This window comes from Martes martes (genome assembly GCF_963455335.1).
Source record: "Martes martes genome assembly, chromosome: 18".
In the NCBI taxonomy this organism is placed as follows: domain Eukaryota; kingdom Metazoa; phylum Chordata; class Mammalia; order Carnivora; family Mustelidae; genus Martes; species Martes martes.
Genome location: NC_137906.1, coordinates 37,198,334 through 37,219,401, shown reverse-complemented (window position 1 = coordinate 37,219,401; position 21,068 = coordinate 37,198,334). Strand labels below are relative to the sequence as shown.

Below are 21,068 nucleotides of genomic sequence, written 5' to 3'. Positions count from 1 at the left end.
AGAGCGCGACCCCTCCCTGCCTCACGGACTAACTTTTATAGAGCAAAGGCCACGCGGTTGAGCTTGGCCACACACAGGTGGCCAATGAGATTGCAATACACAGAGAAAGCTGCACTGTCATGCTAGGTCACACACGGGTGGCCAATTGAACTAAAATTCACCCCATAGTAGCTATTTGAACTAGCCTATCGCTTTAGTCAGAATGGGTGCCCAAAAGGCACCCCAAGGCGGGGTCCATACTCCTTGGTAGCTAGGAGACAGTCTGTGCCCCCACTGATTGAATGTCTCCACCTGACCTGACCCACCCTTCTATATGGGCTTTGTTACCTAGGACTCGTTTCCGGACTTGGTTTTAAGAAAGTTCCCCTGGGGCTCGGGGGGGAAGGGGGGGCGGGGGGGGGCGGGGGGCGGGGTGTGTGTGTGTGCAGGGTTAATTTAAGTTTTACTGCATAAACAACAAAATGGCAGTTCAACCGGGGTGGGGCCGCTCTGGCTGAATAGGCCCTTACAGATTGTAGGTGAGTTTTGGAGCCGAGGGCCAAGAAAGAATTCTTGAAACTTCTTTGGTGCAAAAAGGTGGTTTTATTAAAGCATGGGGTCAGGATCCACAGGTAGAAACAGCAGCTGCACTGGGGTTGTGAGAAATGGCTGATGACATACTATAGGGTTTGGGGAGGTAAGGACAAAGGGAGGTGTCCAAAAGCACTTTCATATGCTAAAGAAGACTTTGAGGCTACTGGAGGCCTTGCTATTGTCAAGCTAAGGTTGTGTCATTCCCCCCCCCCGCCCCCCCGCCCTGTAGCAAATTAGGATGGTTGAGAGTTTCTGGAGTAAGGTCATTCTTCCTACAAGGAGTAAGGGGAGGAGAAGAATGGGAGGTGGGAGGGGTGGTTGTGGGTTGTCAGCTTCTGAGAGCAGAAGCTGACATGGTAAGGAAGCTTACCTCCTGCTTCCTCATCATATCGACGTGAAGGGATGTGCCTTTCTAATCTTTACATCCAAGCTGCAAAAAGTCTTTAGCAAACAAGCCCAGACCTGCTACCAGTTTCCCTGTCCCCGGAAGTCTGCTTTTCTCTATGTCGACTGGAAGATGTAGGTACAGGCAGTCTCCTCCCCACTGTGTCACTCCTTTGACAAACACATAACAAGCACATAATACCTAAGCATGTAAGTCCCATGGAAAGTCTCCGTTTGCTGAGCAGCCTATTACATTAATTAAACAAGGAGGCCATTAGATTGATATGGCTTTATGCCATGTCTGCTGTCAAAAAACAAAAGTCAGGGGGCGCCTGGGTGGCTCAGTGGTTTAAAGCCTCTGCCTTCGGCTCGGGTCGTGGTCCCGGGGTCCTGGGATCGAGCCCCGCGTCAGGCCCTCTGCTCATCAGGGAGCCTGCTTCTTTCTCTCTCTCTGCCTGCCTCTCTGCCTACTTGTGATCTCTGTCTGTCAAATAAATAATAAAATCTTAAAAAACAAAACAAAACAAAACAAAAGTCAGGGGCACCTGGGTGGCTCAGTGGGTTAAAGCCTCTGCCTTCAGCTCAGGTCATGATCCCAGGGTCCTGGGATCGAGCCCCGCATCAGGCTCTCTGCTCAGCGGGGGGCCTGCCTCCTCCTCTCTCTCTGCCTGCCTCTCTGCCTACTTGTGATCTCTGTCTGTCAAATAAATAAATAAAATCTTTTTAAAAAAGTCAACTGAGTAAATTTAAAGATCAAATAGACTTTATTCAATGACTCAAGAATAAGGCAGCATCCCATCCAGCAAATAGAAAGAAGCTCCAAAGAGCTGTACAAAATGAAAGGCTTTTATAGGCAGAAGGGGAGTGAGACAAAGAAAGAGTGGATTGTTTCAGGCAAGGTCATCTTCCTTTGAGGGAAGGACAAGGGCCTATAGTACAGATGACTTCACTAGTGCTGACCAGGTAATTGACTGGTTAAAGGTTTCATTCCTGGAAGAGGCTTAAACTGTAATTTAAGTCAGATATTAAGTCTTGGTTGGCTGACATGGGGCTTGGAATATGTTACTCCACTGGGGAGCTGTTGTCCCTTTTTTACTCTTTTAAAAGCTAATCTCTCCACACAGTGTGGGGCTGGAACTCAACGACCCTGAGGTCAAAAGTTGTATGCTGGGGGGGGGGGGGTGGCGGGGGAGGGGCTGGGTGGCTCAGTGGGTTAAAGCCTCTCCCTTTGGCTCAGGTCATGATCCCAGCAGGCCCTCTCTCTTCTTGACAGGGAGCCTGCCTCCCCTCCTCTCTCTCTGCCTGCCTCTCTGCCAACTTGTGATCTCTGTCTGTCAAATAAATAAATAAAATCTTAGAAAAAAAAGTTGTATGCTCTATGGCTAAGTCTGTCAGGCACCCATTTTTTTTTTTTTTCTTTAACACTGCCTACAGAAGCAAACCAAGATGGGCATTAAGGAGGACACTTGATGTAATGAGCATTGGGTGTTGTATGAAAATTATGAATCATTAAATTCTATCCCTGAAACTAATACAGTATATATTAACTAAATTGAATTAAAATAATTAAAAATTTTTTAAAAAGAAGCAAACCAAAACCTAAGCCTGTAAATACCTCAAGGTTATGAGATCAAAATGTTAAGGATGACCAATTGCAAACAGCTTTTTAGAAAAATTCTTTTTCCTTTGAGAGAGAGAGAGAGAGTATAAGCTGGGGGAGAGGAAGAGAGAGGGAGAAACAGACTCTCCGCTGAGCTGGGAGCCTGCTGATGCTGGGCTCAATCCCAGGACCTGGAGATCATGACCTGAGCCTAAGGCAGACGCCCAACCCTCTGAGCCACCCAGGTGCCCCACAAACAGCTTTAACTAACAGCCAACTAGACATAAAGCTATAGGCAATCAATCTCCTTTCTTTGTTTGCTTTCTCACTTTCTTAGTAGAGGTCTTTCCCCTGGCTCATATCCACTTGGACTGGGGGATATTGCGCTACCCATTATACAGAAAAGGAAATGGAGGCACAGAGAGGGCAAGCTACTGACCTAGGGTCACACAGTTGTTAGCAGAGGTGGCAGGTGGTTCTGAAGTTTGAGCTCACAACTTTTCCTGTACGTGTTTACATCTTAAAGGGAAATACTTTAAAAACACAATGATTTGTTTAACACAAATCCTCATTTACAGCAGACATTTTTATCTTGAGTGAGGGACCTATTGGGAACATGCTTTTGACAGTAACATTGTTGGAGCACCTAAAATCACAGTGGGGTGAGTGTGAGCACCGAGGAGGTAGTGTAGGAAAGCAAATTTTGCCATCCCAAGATATGCCTCTTTGGCATACTGATCATCTTAAGCTGGTTATTTTTAAGAAACTGCAAACACAAGGGAAGTTCTGAAAACAGAATTTACCCTTTTGTAAGTGTGTTTTCATCTCATTACCAGGAAGAGTGGATGGATGATCCTAAATTTCTAGAAACTTATGAGAAAGCACGGACTTCAGTCTACTCTTGTTTACTGTGCTTTCCCTGGTAACCTCCCATAAGGGACCCTCACCAGCCCCAACATCTTCTCTGTCTTTAGCTGGGAATGGTATTTAGGGTGACCACTTAGGCCACTGCAGGGACTTACTCAGTTTTCCTGGGTCTCTCTCATGTAGACAGGCAGTATGCACATTTATTACACTTCTTTTTTGTTTTTCTCCTGTTAATTTGTCTCATGTCAACTTAATTTCCAGACCAGCCAAAAGAATCTTGCAGGGTAGAGGAGGACGTGATGGAGGAACCTTACTTATACCTCTGGATATGACATATTGACGTATTGAGGTCAGTGCCCCAGTGTCAACCGTAGATATTCCCTTTATCTACCACCTGATGTCGTACAGGTCCAGGCCTTGGTGAACATCAACATCCCTTGGGATTTTGTCAAGGAGACATGTCCCCAGGACCCCTCCTGGGGGCTGAATGAGAATCTCTAGGGACAGAGCTAGAGAGTCTGCATGTTTGTTTGTTTGTTTTTTAAAGATTTTATGTATTTGAGAAAGAGAGAGAGAGAGAGCACAAGAGGGGGGAGGGTCAGACGGAGAAGCCGACTCCCCACTGAGTGGGGAGTCCAGACTCAATCCAGATCCTGGAACTCCTGGGATCATGACTTGAGCTGAAGGCAGACACTTAACTGACTGAGTCACCCAAGCGCCTGAGAATCTACATGTTTAACAAGATTTCCCCAAGCTGGTCCTGATGCCAGCGGCCACAGGCCACACTTGGAGAAACTCCTCTAGGAAGGTAGCAAGCCAGTGCTGGGTGTTTAGAATATGGGAAGCGAAGGCCCACCTCCACATTATGTTAAATGCCCATGGGATTCATCTCCAGTGAGAGGCTGAGGTCTGGGGTGGGGGAGTGGTAAAGAGACTCATCATTGGTGTTTTTACTTCTTCTCAGTGCCCTACACCCCTCATAACCCAAAGACATGACAGTTCAAGTGGGGTTCATCTTGCAAATTTTTCTTCCCATGTTCCAGTTTGCTTTAGGATTCCCTTTTGCTGAAAGTGGCTTATAAACCCAGATTTCTGCTAGAGTCATTGCCCGCCTCATCCCCACCCTTGTTGTGTTAATTAAGCCTTCTAAAAATGTATCAGTGTCAGGCTCCAGTGACTAATCCATCTAGAATGCAGGAAGGACACGGGGTGAGACATAATCCCCCTAATCCGGTAATGGGCTGCCCACCCTCTCTAGGCTGTGTGCCTGTCTTGGTAAACTTTGCTTTGTGATGCAGTGTGTGGAAGAAATCCTTGAAGCCTATGGAGCGCCAAGTAGGTATTAAATTCCAGCCCTTGGTTCCTCAAGAAAACTAGCAACCCAGAAGCAAGTCAAACTTGTCAGCGAAATCCAGGACCATTTCTCTGTGCCTGACAACTTAAGAGCACTTTCAGGAAAGCATTCAGAGGCACCAGAAGAGGATTAGACAGAGGAGACTAACTCCCAAGAGAAAGATTTAGAAGAACCACTGGCCCCCGCAGGATTATTCAGCTGAGCACAGAAGGAGCACGGGCATTTGAATTCAGATTCTCCAGTACAACTCAGTACTCACACAGCAACTGCTTTTCACTCCGAAGCAGAGCAAGGTTATGGACTTAAAGAACCTTCAAGTCCAGGGGTGCCTGGGTAGCTCAGTGGGTTAGAGCCTCTGCCTTTGGCTCAGGTCATGATCCCAGGATGCTGGGATCGAGCCCCATGTCCTGGGATCAAGCCCCGTGTCCTGGGATTGAGCCCCATGTCGGGCTTTCTGCTCAGCAGGGAGACTGCTTCCCCCTCTCTCTCTGCCTACTTGTGATCTCTGTCTGTCAAATAAATAAATAAAATCTTTGAAGGAAAAAAAAAGAAACTTCAAGTCCAAAGGACTGGGTTTTTAGATGATTTTTCGACCCCAGTCTTCTTTTGACATGCCTCTGTACATAGCCTGATATCTGTACCACAGACAGTGGCTGGACCCATGATAACATTCCAGAAGGTCTTTCCTCCAACACTAGATTTGTGTCAGAGTTCCAAGGAATTGTATGTCAGCTGTACATCAGGAAAACAAAACAAAACAGAACTGTAGCTGACATGCTCAGATATACTCACACTGAAGCAGAACACCAGGGAGGAAGCACGTGCTGGGAATAAGAAAAGGGCTGACAAGTCAGCTCTCCATACCCACTGCTTTGGGACAAGCTCCCCAGGTAATGTGACATCATCCCTGCTGCTGCAGGAGGTAACACTCACCTGGCACCTACTGTGTTATAGGAATGGTTCTCGGTACCCTACAAAGATGATGGTCACAGCACTGCAAGTAATCTTCGGGCAGGTGCTGTAATTATCCCAGTTGTACTGATGAGGAAACAAAGTCACAGAGATGTTGAATGACCTTGCCGAGGACCCACAGCTCATCAGTGGGACAGCTGGGATTTGGACTCACGCAGCCTAAGCACAGATGCACCATTAACCACGATGCCACACTGCCTTTTGTCAAATGACACGGCTGTGGCAGGACACGACATGGCACTGTAGAGTTCCTTGCACGGATGTAAACATTTTATGTTCTGCCTTTTGTGACCATATCTCAAGTTCGGTCATGCCTCGAACTGTTACGTTCAGAGACCCTTATTTCTCCCGCTGGGAAAGATGCAACCGTTGACATCTGAACAAACTGCCTTTAACGCTCACGTTATGGGTCTCTTTGGAATTTGTGTCGTGACTTGAAACAGAGCCCTAGAAGTTGTCCCCACGGCTGAGAAACATGACTCGACTGCTCTCTCAATTTATTCATCTGCTTCCACGCCTGGCTCCCACGCCTGGCTCCGGCCCCACATCACCCTCCCTGGCCCTGCTCCCCGAGGGGACGGAGCTGGGTTGCTTTGCTGGTTGTTTCTTCTGCTGTCTCCTTGTCGGGGCATGGCCCGGGGAACCGGGATTTAAGGGAGGAAGGACTGACGAACGGCATCTGTTTTCACCTTCCAGTGGCAGGCGTGGAAACATTTGTCTCAGCGACTACGGCTGGTGCCTGTGAGGACTGCCCCAGCTCTCCACTTGCTGGGGGATATTCCGCCAGGACGTAGAGGAAGCCCCCCAGGGCGGCCACAGCCGTGGCTGTGTTGTGGGAGGAACAGCCATCTGGGGAGAGAGAATCCTCCCTGTGAATCCTGTTGTGTATACTGGCCACAGTTCTGTCATGAGTGCTTTTCGGATACTTCCCCAGCCAGCCAGGTCCCGGGCCAGTCACCCATCCACCAGCTGCCATGAGTGCTGGCCACTAATGGCCCCCTTCTCCAGAGAAATGACCCCATCCGGTTGGAGCCTCCTCATCAACAAGGTTATGCCTCCTCCCAGTGACTTACTAATACAGGACACAAAAGACCAGCCTTCCATCTCGGGGGGGGGTGGGGGTGACTCAGGTGCAATTTCCACTCCAGAGCCCCCTCCCCTGGGATCTGACCCGAGGCCACACCCTTGTCCAGCTCCTTCCCGCCTCCCCTTGCTCTCAGGGCCTGCATGAGACCTTCTAGGATAGCACCCTATTGCCCACTTCTGCAGATAGGGAAACCAAAGCTTGGTAGCAGGGCTGAGCTCCCCAGCCCTGGAGTCCCCAGGGCTCATTTCTTTACCCTGATAGCCTCTCTCATTCCTGCCTTAATCTTGTCCAGTCCCAGGTGACCCTGAGCACCTGCCTGACACCTGCCAGAGACAAGAACCTCTTAGAGGTTTCTATGTTCTCTAACCCCCAAGTGGGCCACCCACCTCTGTTTCTGAGCAGGTGGGGAGGGAGCCAGGACTTTCCTCACCCCTCACGGTCTTGGAGATGGGAAGGACCCCAGCTAGGGCCTTTGGAGGGAGGGAGAATGCAGGTTCCAAGGAGCCTAATTATGCAGGCCAGCAGCTCACACTGTCATATGCCAAATGCCATGGGGAGTGCTCTGCTTGGTGATCTGATACTAACCCCCAGCAGCTCTATGAAGGAGGCACTGGTAGGTCCCGATTTTATAAAGAAACGGAGGCTTGGAAAGGTTGAGTGACCCCCACAGTGAGGAAGAAGCGGAAGCAGATTCCATCTGACAGCGTGATTTCAAATCCTGTGCCCTAAATCTCCACGCTGGCTGCCCCCTGCTTCACGGGTGTGCGGGGGCTGTGCTCCAGAAGGAAAGGAAGCGCTGCTCCCTCCTGGGCAGTTCTCTCCACTGCCATCAATCTGTAGGGACCCCGGAAGGACCTCGGCCCTTTCTGCAGCTCCCTCTCCAGCCCCAGCTCCGTCCTACGGTCCAGCTGTGTGCCTCTAGGGAGCAGCCAGCTCTCCAGTGTGTGCACAGCAGAACCCCTACCACCTGGCCGTGGGTAGCCACAGCCCCCTGTGTCAGGGGCCTCTTGAAGTCTCCTGAGAACTTCTCTCCCTCCCCGAGCCCAGACTTTGGATTTGTGCTTCCACTCCCTTCCCTTGCCCACCTGCAGGCAGATGACGAGGCTACAGTGGGGCTCACGGGGAGACATTTAGTTACTGGAATCATCCACCAACCTAAGCTGGGCATCTGCTCTGGGGGCTGGCTATCACACCTCCTTTCCTGCTTGTGTCTTGCAGATATTTATTTTTTAATAATAATAAAAAAAAGGAATCAGTTATTCCCTTCCTTCTTCCTCCCTCCCTCCCATATTAAATCTTGCCTTTCTTCCCTTCCCAATATAACTATATCTGATTCTCGGTTTCTCTACACTGGTGGACTACCACGTAATTTATCATCTCAACCAGGGACACTTCGGGGAGGAAAGGGGGTACTATTTCTAATGGCTCCAGGACAAGAGGTGTAAGCTGGGGACATCTGGACATGTGGCCACGGGGATTGCTTTGGTCACTTGCCTGTTGGCTCAAAGATTCCCTCCTGCCCTTTTAGGGCTCCAAACCACAGTGCACTGACCCTTCCAAACTACATCTCCCAGGATGCCCTGCCCATCAGCTTCTGGCTAGGTTTGAGCAGTAGCAGACACAAGCTGAAAGAGGGGAGAAGGCGGGGTATTCCTCCCCATCTTTGCGTCCTCCATGTCCAGCCCCTGCAGACTCTCCTAACCCCGCCCTGCTCCACAGTCCCTCCAGCTCTGCTTCCGGTGAGGGTCGAGGCTTCCTGCAGTGGTTAGTCTCTGGGTTTTCTCACTTTTCTGGGTTCATCTCCTGCAACACCTCTGAGAAGAGTTCCCTGCATTAAATTCCCCCTGCCTCAAGTTCCCGGTACTGGTTCCGTTTTCCTGACTTGACCTAGACAGAGAGGGGGTGCTCTCTGTTGTGATTTTCAGTAACATGCTGAAACTTCTTTTATGTTCCTTTCCTGGAGACAAGATCTCTGGACTCCCGCTTCCTACCCTGCCCTGAGGGAATAAGGCACATTTCCACTGAGGTCAATCTGTCTGCAGCCTTTCTGGGGTGTGTCTTGGTTTCATGCCCAGAACGCCCCTGGGTATTTTCATTACCTGTAAATTGTTTTTCTCGCCTCTTCACTCTCCTCAAAACATGCTCTTGGCGTTGAATGGCTTTCGATAATTCTTCATCTTCAGCAGCTGGGAGAAGAGTTGACAGGTGACCTTCTCAAGATGGATTTTCACACCTTACTCACCAAACCTACCCCCCACCCCCGTCACAATACCTCAAGAAACTCAGGACTTGCCTCTGGAGGTCCTTCCAGAAGGTTCCTGGAGCATCTGTCTGCAGATCCTTACACACTGCCTAAATTTGTCCTCTGCTGATGTTTCTCCCGTTGTGGTCCCCCAACCACATATCAGGACAGCTGATGTGGAGGAACTTCTTAAATACGCAATTCCACAGGCCCACCCTCTGTCTGCTCAATCGGAAGGTCTGAGGACCTCAGAATCTTCATTTTATCACCTCTTCTATTCTAAAAATAGACTATCTTATTTCAAAAGCTTTGCCTCCTTGAGCATCCCAGGCTTCAGCATGTACTGGGAACCTCCTCTGTGCCATACACAGGACAAATGGTTTCCCATGTATTATGTCTACTCCTCATAGCTCAGGAAGGAAATTATTATACCCATTTATCTACAGATGAGAAAGTCAAGGCTCAGCGAGGTAAAGAGGACCAGCTGCCCAGTGTCACACAGCTGGAAAGGGGCTGTGTCCTCTCTGCCTCCTCTTCTATGCCACTTGCTCCAGACGGCTCCCTAATATTCCCGCCCAAAGAAACCTTCCATATTCTTTTCTTTCTCAGCCTGTTTCCCCTTCTCAGCTCTTATCAGAACTCACAATTAATTCACTTATTAGTTAATTTAGGTGGCTTCTGCCTCTTTTCTTCAGGGCCCTAGTATTCCCTGCAGCCTAGAAAGGGTCTGGCCCAAAGCAGGTGCTTAGGAAATAGTCACCAAAGCAATGCATTTGTTCCTGCAGGTGCAGGGGGCCAACACCTTCCAACAAGACTGTCTCCCATTCTGCAAAGTTTTGGCTTCCAAAGATCCAAGCCCATTTCCACGTGTGTGTGTGTTCGCCTGTGTGTTTGCATGTAAATATGTGTTGCAAATCTCTCTCTGAGCCACTAGGACCGCTGTATCACCTTTCTTCACTTGGCCTAGAAACCCAGGCCCCCACCAGCCTCCCGCTTTCAGCCAGGGTGGACGTGCACCTCACCGGGCCTCCCGAAGCATCCTTCCTGTGGCTTCTGCCAGTTGAGAATGGCCTCCAGCCACTGGAGCTTGTAGAAGTCCAAGAAGCCACCGATTCCACAGAACATGACTGGAAGCAAAGACAGAGGATCCTCTACAGCCCTGCCCCCAGGCCCACTGGTTTCCACCGTCCAAGGCTGCACAGGGCCACGGGCCTCCTCCTGCCAGCAGGTAGGGGCTCAGTGCAGTGGCTGGAATAAAGCAACTCCCAGACTAGGTCCTGCCTCCCACGGAGGGTCTTGACGGGAGTCACTCAAGAGTTAGTGTCAGTAGAGGGATCCAGACCCCCACGCCAAGGAGCAGCCACTAAGAGATGCCTTTCCTGCCTCATCTCTGAGCTGGTCAGTCAGTCCAGAGTTCCATCACCGTGTCAGCCTTGGGGGGCAGGAAGCAGTCATGTTGTGGCAGGTAAAATACAGGACGCCCAGTTAAAGCCGAGTGTCCGAGAAACACAAACGCGAATGTTAAAGCACAAGAGTATCCCAGGGAATGTTCAGGATATACTTGTACTAAAAATATATTCGGTTTATCTGAAGTTTAAAGTTACTTGGGGCATTTGTATTTCTTTTGCTAAAGAAAATACACACACGGCAGGCCGTGCGTGCGTGTGTGTGCGTGTGTGTGTGCATGCGCGCGTGTGCATGCGTGTGTGTGTGTGTGCGTGTGTGTGCGCGCACGCGTGCGCCCCCTGGATCACGCACACCCCTCCACTCTGTCAGTAGAGAGGAGTGCCAGGGCTCACTGTTCTCCATGAAGATGTCCCGGGTCGGGTAGGCATATCCAATGGCCTCGGCTCTCCGGTTCAGGTCCATCATGTTGGCACAAAAGAGATTCATGTAGCGTTGACTCTGGCGGAACAGCCCCTCTGTGCATCCCTTCTGAGGGGAAGAAACAACCAGAAGGGGGGATGACACACCCCCACTCTGCTACCGGGGAAACTTGGTAGTTCTGAGATGATCTGGAAGGAGGCTGCCTTTGAGGCAGGTCTTTCCTCTTTTCCCAGAATTTCTTCCCCATCTATACCCCTGGACTGCTGGGGGCTCCATCTCCGGGTGGAGTGGGGGGTGGGGTGGGGCGCAGATCAGAAAGAGCTAATTTTGAGTCCCAGCTCGGCCACTCAGGAATGGTGTGACCTTAGCCGGCCATATTAACCTTTCTGAACCTCGAGGGTCTCAGCCACAGGGGAAGGGCGATGTGTCTGGGACTGCACCAGAGGTGCTCGCTTGGATGGGTGGTACCATAGGTGGGAAGTACCCGACACAGCCTGATACTGGAGCGATGTAACCATTCCCTGCTGCCACATTCCCATTCCAGGTTAACCCAGCTGGCTAGCTTCAGTGCTGCTCAAAGTGTGGGCCACGGATTGGTCTCAGGGACACGACAGGAGACGAGAGGTGGATTTGCCAGTTTCCGTAACACTGTATCAGAGTAGCTTTCTACCTGTCCAATCTAATAAGCAAAATAATTTTCCTCGTAATTTGATTGTTATTGTATTTACAGAAATACTGGATAGGGACAGCTTGCAAACAAATAAAAATAACTTTTTAAAAAACCTGCCTAACTAAAACATTAAGTACCTTCTCAGCTAAGAATTTCTTTCTTTTTTCTTTTTTTTAAAGATTTATTTATTTATTTATTTGATAGACAGAGATCACAAGAGGGAGAGAGGCAGGCAGAGAGAGTGGGAAGCAGGCTCCCCGCTGAGCAGAGAGCCCGATGCGGGGCTCGATCCCAGGACCCTGAGATCATGACCTGAGCCGAAGACAGAGGCTTTAACCTACTGAGCCACCCATGCGCCCCTCAGCTAAGAATTTCTGCACAAGAAATAACCTCTTTCAACGGAGATAATGAGCCTTACCTTTCTATATGGGGAAATATATATGCTTAAAAATTATTATCCTTATTTAGGGCGCCTGGGTGGCTCAGTGGGTTAAGCGTCTGCTTTCGGCTCAGGTCATGATCCCAGGGTCCCAGTATCAGTCCCGCATTGGGCTCCCTACTCAGTGAGGGGGACTGCTTCTCTCTCTACCCCTCCCCATACTTGTGATGTCTCTCTCTCTCTCTCTCTCAGATAAATAAATAAAATGTTTAAAAAATAAAATTATAAAAATAATTTTATAAAAATAAGAATTATTATCATTATTTAGTGAAGTTTGAGCTCCTGGGCTTGGAAGAGCATTGGGGGTTGCAGAGGTCGGGGTGGGGCTGGTTTGTCTTGGTTTGTTTTTCTGGAAGCTCCTATGGACCAAATATTCGAAATCCTTTTCCATTTGTTATCGTTTACTGAGTTCTCTCTGCTGCTTCTCTTTTACTCTTTCTCTTTGTTTTCCCGACGCCTACAATCCAGTTTTGCATGCAGTGCGATCTGCCCAACTAGAATCCCAAATCCTGCCTCCCCCACCTTTCCCCTAGTTTGGTTCAATGTTACAGCAGACAGATGGCAGGCCCCTCTTACTTCTCCCTCCTGATGTCCAAAGCACAAGCCCCAAACCCCGCTTATTTTCCTGGTGTGTAGCATGCAAAACCGCACTGCCACAAGCCCCTTCTAATCTTTGGCTCTCCTCTGTGCGTGTGGCTGGCCCATGCGGGGCACTTACCATTCTGGCCGAGAGGAAGAACAGCAGCTGGTGGGAGAGGCTGTAGCCCGAGCAGCCGGGTTTGGTCATGAGGGTCCTGCACAAGTCTGAGAGCCTGCAGGGCTGGCTGCTGTCTGTCCTGCGGAAGAAGTGGTGCGGGTCCTAGAGAAGGGTGCCCTGAAGGAAGCCTGAGGACGTGAAGCCTGCCCCGGCCCCCGGTCCCCCACTAGTTATTAGAACCCCAGTATGTTCCAGGGACCCAGCTGTGCTACCCCAGCAAGGGGAGGCGACCCTGGAGTTATCCTGGATTGCACAAGCTCCAAGGGACTGTGACTTGCTCCGTGGGACCCCCAAGTACAGTCCTTGGGGGACTACCCACTACCCTACCCAGCCGTTCTATGAACCTAGAGCTGATTCAGGGCTGGTTCCAAGCCCCCTGCACAGCAGGATGAAACTGTGAGCTTCACTAGGCTCTACTCCTGCTTGCAGAGACCTACAGCCCAGTGAGGAGGCTAGAACCCTCGACCAATGTAAATTCTATCTATGGCTACCGGTGGTGCTAGGAGAGTCAGCCTACTATGGGAGGGCGGGGAAGGTTCTGGAAGAAGGATGCTGGAGTGGCCCTGAGGTGTAAGCAGGGTTACTTAGGCAGGGGGTTGGGGTGGGGCAGCGTTGGAGGAGGACCACAGATGCCAGCGGGGCACAGGCAAAGGTTTAGAAGTGGGACAGAGTAGGTCCTTTTGAGGGTCTGACAAGAGCCCCAGGGCTGGACTAGAGGGGACTGGAGACCTGTAAGGGCGGCAGGAGCTGGGGCTTTGTTCTGGGAACAACAGGTAGCTTCATACTGGGGGCGGAATGTTCAGATGTGGTTTTTGAAAGGATCACTCTGGTGTGAGAGACCAGTGGGGTGGGGGGTGGGGGGCGGGGCGTGCAGGGAGTGGGGTGGATGTTTGGACCCGGCTGGAAGTCTCCAGTGGAGAGCGGGGCGGCGGGGGAGGCAGCTTAGGTGCAATGGGGGTGAGAGAGGTTGGTTGTCAGGGTGGCTGGGAGGTGGGGAGGCTCTGCCTGGTTCTGCACAGATCCCTGGACTGTGGAGACAGGAGGACTAGCAGAGAGCAAGTGATTTGGGTTTTTGGAAAGTGAGGGCAAGTGTAGGGGGCCCACCCTGTTCCCAGCAGCTGAACCAGACAGGAGTCACTGTGTTCCTCGGAGAAGGAGTCCTGTGGCTCAAACGTGGGGTAGACCATGGAGGCATCTGTGCTGGTCCAGGCGTGCGGAAGCTTCCAAAACCCAGGCTGGATGGTCGGCTGGAACTCTGGCAGAAAGGCGGGGCGAGGAGAAAACACCCAGGGGCAGTGCACCATGCCTTGCTTAATTGCATCCAGGCTCCTACAGCCCAAGCCCAGGAATTGGGTGTCCCTGCCCAGGTAGCCCTGACTGCACACAAGCCTGACCAAGGCTCTGAGCCTTGCCTGCTGCTTGCACGTTATGTTTGAAACATTCAGGAAGCTCCTCCTCTAAAAAAATTTTTTTAAATCAATAGGAATTGGGGTGCCTGGGTGGCTCAGTCAGTTAAACTTCTGCTTTCAGCTCAGGTCATGATCTCAGGTCTGGGGATCGAGCCCCTAGTCAGGCTCCCTGCTCAGCAGGGAGTCTGCTTCTCCCTCTGCCTCTGCCCCTCCCCATAGCTTGTGCTCTCTCTCAAATAAATAAATAAATAAAGTCTTTTTTTTTTTTTTTTAAAGATTTTATCCATTTATTTGACAGACAGAGATCACAAGTAGGCAGAGAGACAGAGGGGGAAGCAGGCTCCCTGCTGAGCAGAGAGCCCGATGCGGGGCTTGATCCCAGGACCCTGAGATCATGACCTGAGCTGAAGGCGGAGGCTTTAACCCACTGGGCCACCCAGGTGCCCCAATAAATAAAGTCTTAAAAAAAAAAGGAAGAAAGATGCTGAGGGACTTCTTTAGGGTAACACAGGTTGGGATGGTCTTAAGGGCCAGGATGGGGCACGTGGAGATCAGAGGTAGTGCAGCTGGGCTGATGTGTGAGAAGGAAGGGTGTACTGGCTAACCATCTCCTTGTTCATTCCCACACACCTGACTGGGAGCTGGGAGTCTAGGTGGCCGAACAAGCATGAGGGGCTGGTTTTATACATCACCCCCCTCTATCACCCCGGGAATGATTCACACCAGAGAGATACTAGCAGAATGCTAATATCTGGTGTGCAAAGGGCTGAATGATTTTTGAGATATCTTACTCTCTGGGACAGACCAGACCCTCCCCTCTTGTCTAGGATGAAGGCTCTCAAGCCTGGGGTGAGCTGAACGAGGGGAGGCATGGTCCCTACTCCCAGCCACTCTGCCCCACCATTCAACCCCTCCCCGTCTCATCACTCCCCATATGAGTGGGAGAGGTCATCACAAGCTGGCCAGGGATGGCCAAACATTCCCCAGGTTCAGCCTGTGTGCCTGACCCATAGCAATCAGTTGGTTACAGATTCTCCCAGATTCTCCATTACACCAGGAGGAGTGCCCCAGATGCTGTGTTCCTGAAGTAACGGGACTCTAGCCCCTGCTTTTACCTCTTAGATACTTGGGATCACTCAGCTTGAGGTAGGAGATGGATCTGTGAAGGAGAGGTTCTAGCTTTTCCACCAGCTTCCCCACACGCAGGCTCAGCTGCTGCATCTGGGGGTCCCGGGCCCACTTTTCCTGAACACCTTTTAGCTGCACTGGAAAGGAAAAGACCTCATTCATTCCATCATTTGACAAACAATTTGAATAGAAAAGATTATCCAAACTTATAATGCTTATTTTTTTAAATTTTTATTTATTTTTATTTTTTAAAAGATTTTATTTATTTATTTGACAGATGGAGATCACAAATAGGCAGAGAAGCAGACAGAGATAGAGGAGGAAGCAGTCTCCCCGCTGAGCAGAGAGCCCGATGCGGGGCTCGATCCCAGGACCCTGGGATCATGAACCTGAGCAGAACGCAGTGGCTTTAACCCACTGAGCCACCCAGGTGCCCCAACTTATAATGCTTATTGAACCTCTTTTTCTCCTCCAGTTCCTGAGAGGAAAGAATTGGCTGAGCTTATTGGAAATTAGACCTGTGGGGCTCAGCTGGGTGATGGGGGTGGGGCCAGTGGGCTGGAAGTTGGCAGCTAAGAATTTGGTTTCAGGAGGTGGGCCTGAGTTTAGATCCTGACTCTAGTATTTTCTTGTTGGATGACCAGAGACAGATATTTAATTTCTTTCCATTTTACTTTCTTCATCTATAAAATGGGGGAAATGATGGTCCTTACTTCTTAGAGTGGGGAGTTGTAAGGATTAAATGAACTAATGCATAGAGAAGACTTAGAATTGTCCACAGTGCAAAGTAGGCACTTAATAAAGTTTAGCTGTAAGTATTAATTAGGGAGATCTAAGGTTTGCTGTACAAGAATGAGGAAGGGATTCAGATGCTGGGTGGAGAGCTGCGGTGTACAGTTGAGCAGGTTGTATACTGCACAAGGGCAGCATATATTCCTATCATGGGTTTGTATTTGTATTAAGACAATTTTCCAGCAGATGGCAGGCAAGCGACTTGAGGAAAGAGACACCTTTTTCTAATTTTCACATTAGAATTCACATTTCAAATTTCACATTTCGACTAGCAGTGGTTCTGCAAGGGTGGGAGAAAATGGTGATGGTGGGGAGGTAAGAGGTGGTCGAGAGAGGAGTCGTGAGGGAAAGCTTCAGCACAGGGCTGAGAGGATGAGAGATGGCCTGAGTCCAGATAAGAACTTTGATGGGGAGGGAGGATGTGGTTTAAGAGTGTGTTAAGCAAGTCTTGTGGGGGGTGATGGGCTCTATAACACTATTCTCCAGTTTTGGCTCTCTCCCTGCACTTGAACCTAGGCTGTCTGCTTCTGAAGCCTTGTTCCAGACTGCCTGGCTCTGTAGCAATGAGGTGCACCCAACCTGGCTTCATGGTGGTATTTCTCCCTGCCTGGGTGGCTGCTGCTGCCACCTTTGGATCACCGTCCTGGCTGGCAGAGGCAGCTGGAGGGACCCTTTTCTCTCTTAGGGAGGGTCAATGTCCACTTGTCTAGCCCCAAGCAGAAAGGATTCAGGAGACCAATGGGTATCTTGTTGTAACTGGACCGCCTCCACCCCCCCCGCCGAATGTGAACCCCTTATCTCTGTCCTGGGAGGCTGAGAATGAAGACAGGACCTTCACAAGGAGTGCTGCGGCAACCTGCCAGTTTCCATACCCTTTCAAGGCCTTCCTGCATCACATGGAGCTGACCCTCGAAACAAATAAGAAATTGGGGAAGTGATGCTGTGTGACCTCCAAGGCTTGGTTCTAAAAGACATTGAGGTTCCTGCCCTGCTTCTCTGAGGTCACTTGCTCTGGGAAAGCCGGCTGCCATGTGCCAGGGCACACAAGTAGCCATATGGCGAGGTCACATGGTGAGGCACCTGCCAGCACTAATTTGTCAGGCCTGGGAGTGAACGGGGTGGCTCCCCCAGCCCCAGTCAAGCCTTCGGATGATCACAGCCCTGGCCGACATCTTGACTCCAATCTCATGTGAGACCCTGAGCCAGAACCCTAGCCCAGCTCTTCCTAGATTCCTGACAAACAGTCATGGTGAGATGGTAACTGTTTTGCTGTTTTATGCAGCTGTTTGGGGATATTTTGTGATGCATTTATAGGTTATGGCAAAGGGATAGGGGAGAGCTGTGGAGAGGAGAGGAGCGGAGAGGAGAGGAGAGGAGAGGAGAGGAGGGGGTGGCCCTGGTCTGAGGCTGTTGTATGGTATTGGGTTGGGCCTCCATTTCCCTCCTTCCCAGCCACCTCAACCCCGTGATGATTCAGACGGTGGGCGCTGAGTCAGACAGAGCAGGGTTCTAAGCCCACTGCCTACACTTGGTTGCTATGTGACCCCGGACATTCTCTAAAGCCTGTCCCTGCATTGATAAAAGGGGATAATCATAATGAACTTACTTCAAGGATTGTGGGGAGAAGTCAGCAAAATACCACACACGAGCATTTACCTTGTGCCAGCACTTACTGGGTACTTAGCAAACTTTATGTTTTATTATCTCATGGACCCCAGAAAGCACACGGCCAAGGGGACCACCTGCCCTTCCTTCTCTCTCCATAAGGCAACGACAGACCCATGGGATGGCTGCTGACAAAACCTGTTGCCTTGTTCCAGGAGCAACAACGGCTGCTTGGACGGAGCCCAGTGCTGTGCCTGACATCTAGGGTGGTCAGAAAAGTCAATGCAATGTCCACCCTCCCCTCAAGGGCTGTTGGAGGTCGATTTGAATATGATCAGCTGTGAAGCATAGGGAGGTTACTGGACCTCTCTGTGCCTCAGAGTCCCCACTTGCAGGGAGAGCAAAACAGAACATTTCCCCCTCTGGGCTGTTTGGAGATTACTAGCATCCAAAGGTACATTTGCCAGGCCACATGCTGTGGCTTTGTGGGGCCCTTTCTTTATTAAAAAAATAGATCAAAGAGGACGTCTTAAGACTGTATAAGTGTAAATATGGATATGTTGACATTATCTATTAGAGCATTCTCTTTGACCTAAAAGTTTATTTTTATTCCTTCTGACTTTAACAGAAATCAAAACAGGGTGCCTGGGTGGGTTAGTCGGTAAAGTGTCTGCCTTCGGCTCAGGTCATGATCCCGGGGCCCTGGGATTGAGTCCTGCATCAGGCTCCCTGCTCAGTGGGGAGTCTGCTTCTCCCTCTGCCTCTGCCCCTCTCCCCTGCTCATGTTCTCTCTCGTGCACACGCTCTCTCTCAAATAAATGAAATTTAAAAAAAGAGAGAGAGAGAGAGAGATCAAAACATTTTCGTGGGCCTCTGAAAGTATCTTGTGCCTCATGGGGAAGCCAGCCCTGTGGTTTATTACTATTATTCATTTCTAGAGGTATTATAGGACAGGGCTGGGATTAAATGGAGACCCTGGTCCTAGCCTGAGAGGATCTTGGATCTTGGGGGTCTCCAGGATGGCACCTGGGGGCTCAGGAGTGTGGGGAGGACACTGGGAGGCCAGGCATGGAAGCAGACCTGTCCCAGAGCCCCTCCTCTTGCTGGGACCTGGAGTCCAGGTGGGTGGAGGTGGCAAGCTGCCTTGGCCATCCAGAGGGGGTGATGGGGAAGGGGGGCCCAGCCAGAGACCCAGGCTGATACTAAGTCAGCTCTTTGTCACTTAGGTCAAGGTGGCCTTTGGAGAGGGGCTCCTGTAACTGGAAATGTGTGTGGGGTGGTTCCTTGTTTGCCTTGGCCTATTGCCAGCTCCTTCTAGAGGATCTTATATCCCTGAAAGCTGAACAAACACTTGGCTCTTGGAGCCTTCAGGTGGCTTTGGCTAGAAGTGGAGGGAGTGCACTGCAGCCTGATCGTAAGGGTTTCTGTTTTTTCCATAGCCACGCTCCCATTAAGGCCCCTTGAAAGGGCATACACCCTCTGTCCATCTTGTTTGTGACAGATCAGGACCAGCCCTGTCAAATGAATCATTCCCTCCCAGGAAAAGAATAATTTCCAAATCTTTCCCATGTAGTGTCTGAATCCTTTTTGCTTCTAAAATAATTGAGTACAGCAGGGCCCCAAGAGTGCTCCAAAAGGAGCAAGCCTTCTAGCAGAGCAGGGAGGTGACTGGCTGAGAACTGTTTTTCTGGTGGCCCGTCCAGGGGAACAAGAGTGCACCCACCTTCCAGCACCCGGAACCCCACCACGCCGTCCAGGTTGATTTCAGGCAGCCTCTTCTTCAGGAAGGAGGTGGCTCTCTCCAGCGCCGAGAGGATAATGCCCGTGATGGTGGCCTTGCCCGCTGGGGTGTCCGGTGGTGCCAGTGAGGAGGGCTGCAGAGGGGGTGGTGGTACCAGCAGCAAGAGCAGGAGCGGGAGCCGTGGGCTGGACATGGCTGGCCCTCTGCCTGAGGCTGGTGGAGTGTTTCAGTCCCAGGCAGCCCGCCCCCATATACACTCCTCCTGTCCCTTCCTCCTAGCTCCTCCCCTGCAGAGCTGGAGACAATTGGCGGGCAGGGCTGACCCAGCAGCCTGGGGTAGCCTGGGCAGAGGGCCATGGGAAGGGCAGCTGGAGGGGTCTGCTTACCGCAGGGGGGTGGGGGGGTGGGGTGGGCGGGGTGGGCAGCAGTCAGGCCAACCCAGGACTGGAGCCAGCTGGCTGCAAGCTCCCAGCCTTTCCTTCTCATTTCTGATTCTCCAGGCCCTTGGGCTAAGTCTTGGACCTACCAATTGCAATTATGCTCCAGATCTAAAAACACGGAAACGTAAAGGTTTTTCCTTTTTTGTTGTTTGAAATAAGTGTGGAACGAGCTTGTTTGAAACAGGATATTAACTGTAAAGGGCGGGCCACGTGGGCACTTAAAAATCATCCAGTGGCCACATTTTAAAAAGTAAAGAAAAGCAAGTGAAATTAATTTTTTTTTAAAGAAGGCTCCACACCCAGCATGGAGCCCAACTCACAACCCTGAGGTCAAGGCCTGAGCTGAAATCGTGAGTCAGATGCCTTATCTAGTGAGTCACCCAGGCACCCAGGCGAAATGAATTTTAATGATCTATCTTACTTGAACCAATGGATCCAAAACATTCAACATGGAATCAATATAAAATGATTAACTTTGTAACTTTTTAAATATCAGTTTTCTCAAATGAAGTCTTTGAAATGTGGCATTTTATACTTGAGGTGCATTTCAACAGGGGCTGGGCTCATTTCAAGAGCCCAACAATCCCATGTGGCTGCTGTATTGTACACTGAAGACTTAGAGCCCTTCTTTGGCTTGTTCAGTGTGAACGCATATGTTTCCCTGCAGAAATTTTTAGAAAACATTTATGCCTTTATTTCAGAGAGAACTCAGGTGGGGGTAGGAGCAGAGGGAGAGGAGGAGAGAGAGAGATAGTGAGAGAGAGAGAGAGAGAGACTGAGAAAGAAGCAGACTCCCCAGTGAGTGGAGAGTCCTACGTAGGGCTCGATTCCATGACCCCGAGATCACAACCTCAGCCCAAACCAAGAGCTGGATGCTTAACCAACTCAGCCTCCCAGGTGCGCCCCCTGCAGAAATTTTTTAATGTTGGTTTACTGGGTCCTGTCCTGAACCTTGCTGGATGGTTATATGCACGTGCGCCATATTGTCTTTCTAAAATCCAAAAAGTTCTGAATGCAGAAACATATCTGGCTCCCAGGGCTTCAGTTAACAGATTATAGATCTGTAAAAAAAATAATAAAAATACCGCCACCAAAACTTTCATCTTGACGGTCCTTGTGGGCATGCTGTAGGTCAACCATTTAATTTCATTCTTGTCCCTCCCTCCCCCACCCCTGCCAGC

General features: G+C 50.3%; 1 protein-coding gene across 1 annotated transcript; it reads right to left on the bottom strand.

Annotated features, from left to right (window-relative positions):
* Positions 1-6,435: 6,435 nt before the first annotated feature.
* LOC308359432 (UPF0764 protein C16orf89 homolog) lies at positions 6,436-19,640 on the bottom strand (the record flags this gene model as incomplete). The annotated part of the gene is made up of 8 exons (XM_080830469.1): positions 6,436-6,599; positions 8,937-9,023; positions 10,102-10,206; positions 10,879-11,014; positions 12,734-12,851; positions 13,877-14,027; positions 15,297-15,446; positions 19,430-19,640. The coding sequence occupies 8 exons, from the start codon at positions 19,638-19,640 to the stop codon at positions 6,436-6,438; spliced, it is 1,122 nt and encodes a 373-aa protein (XP_080686595.1).
* Positions 19,641-21,068: the final 1,428 nt, after the last annotated feature.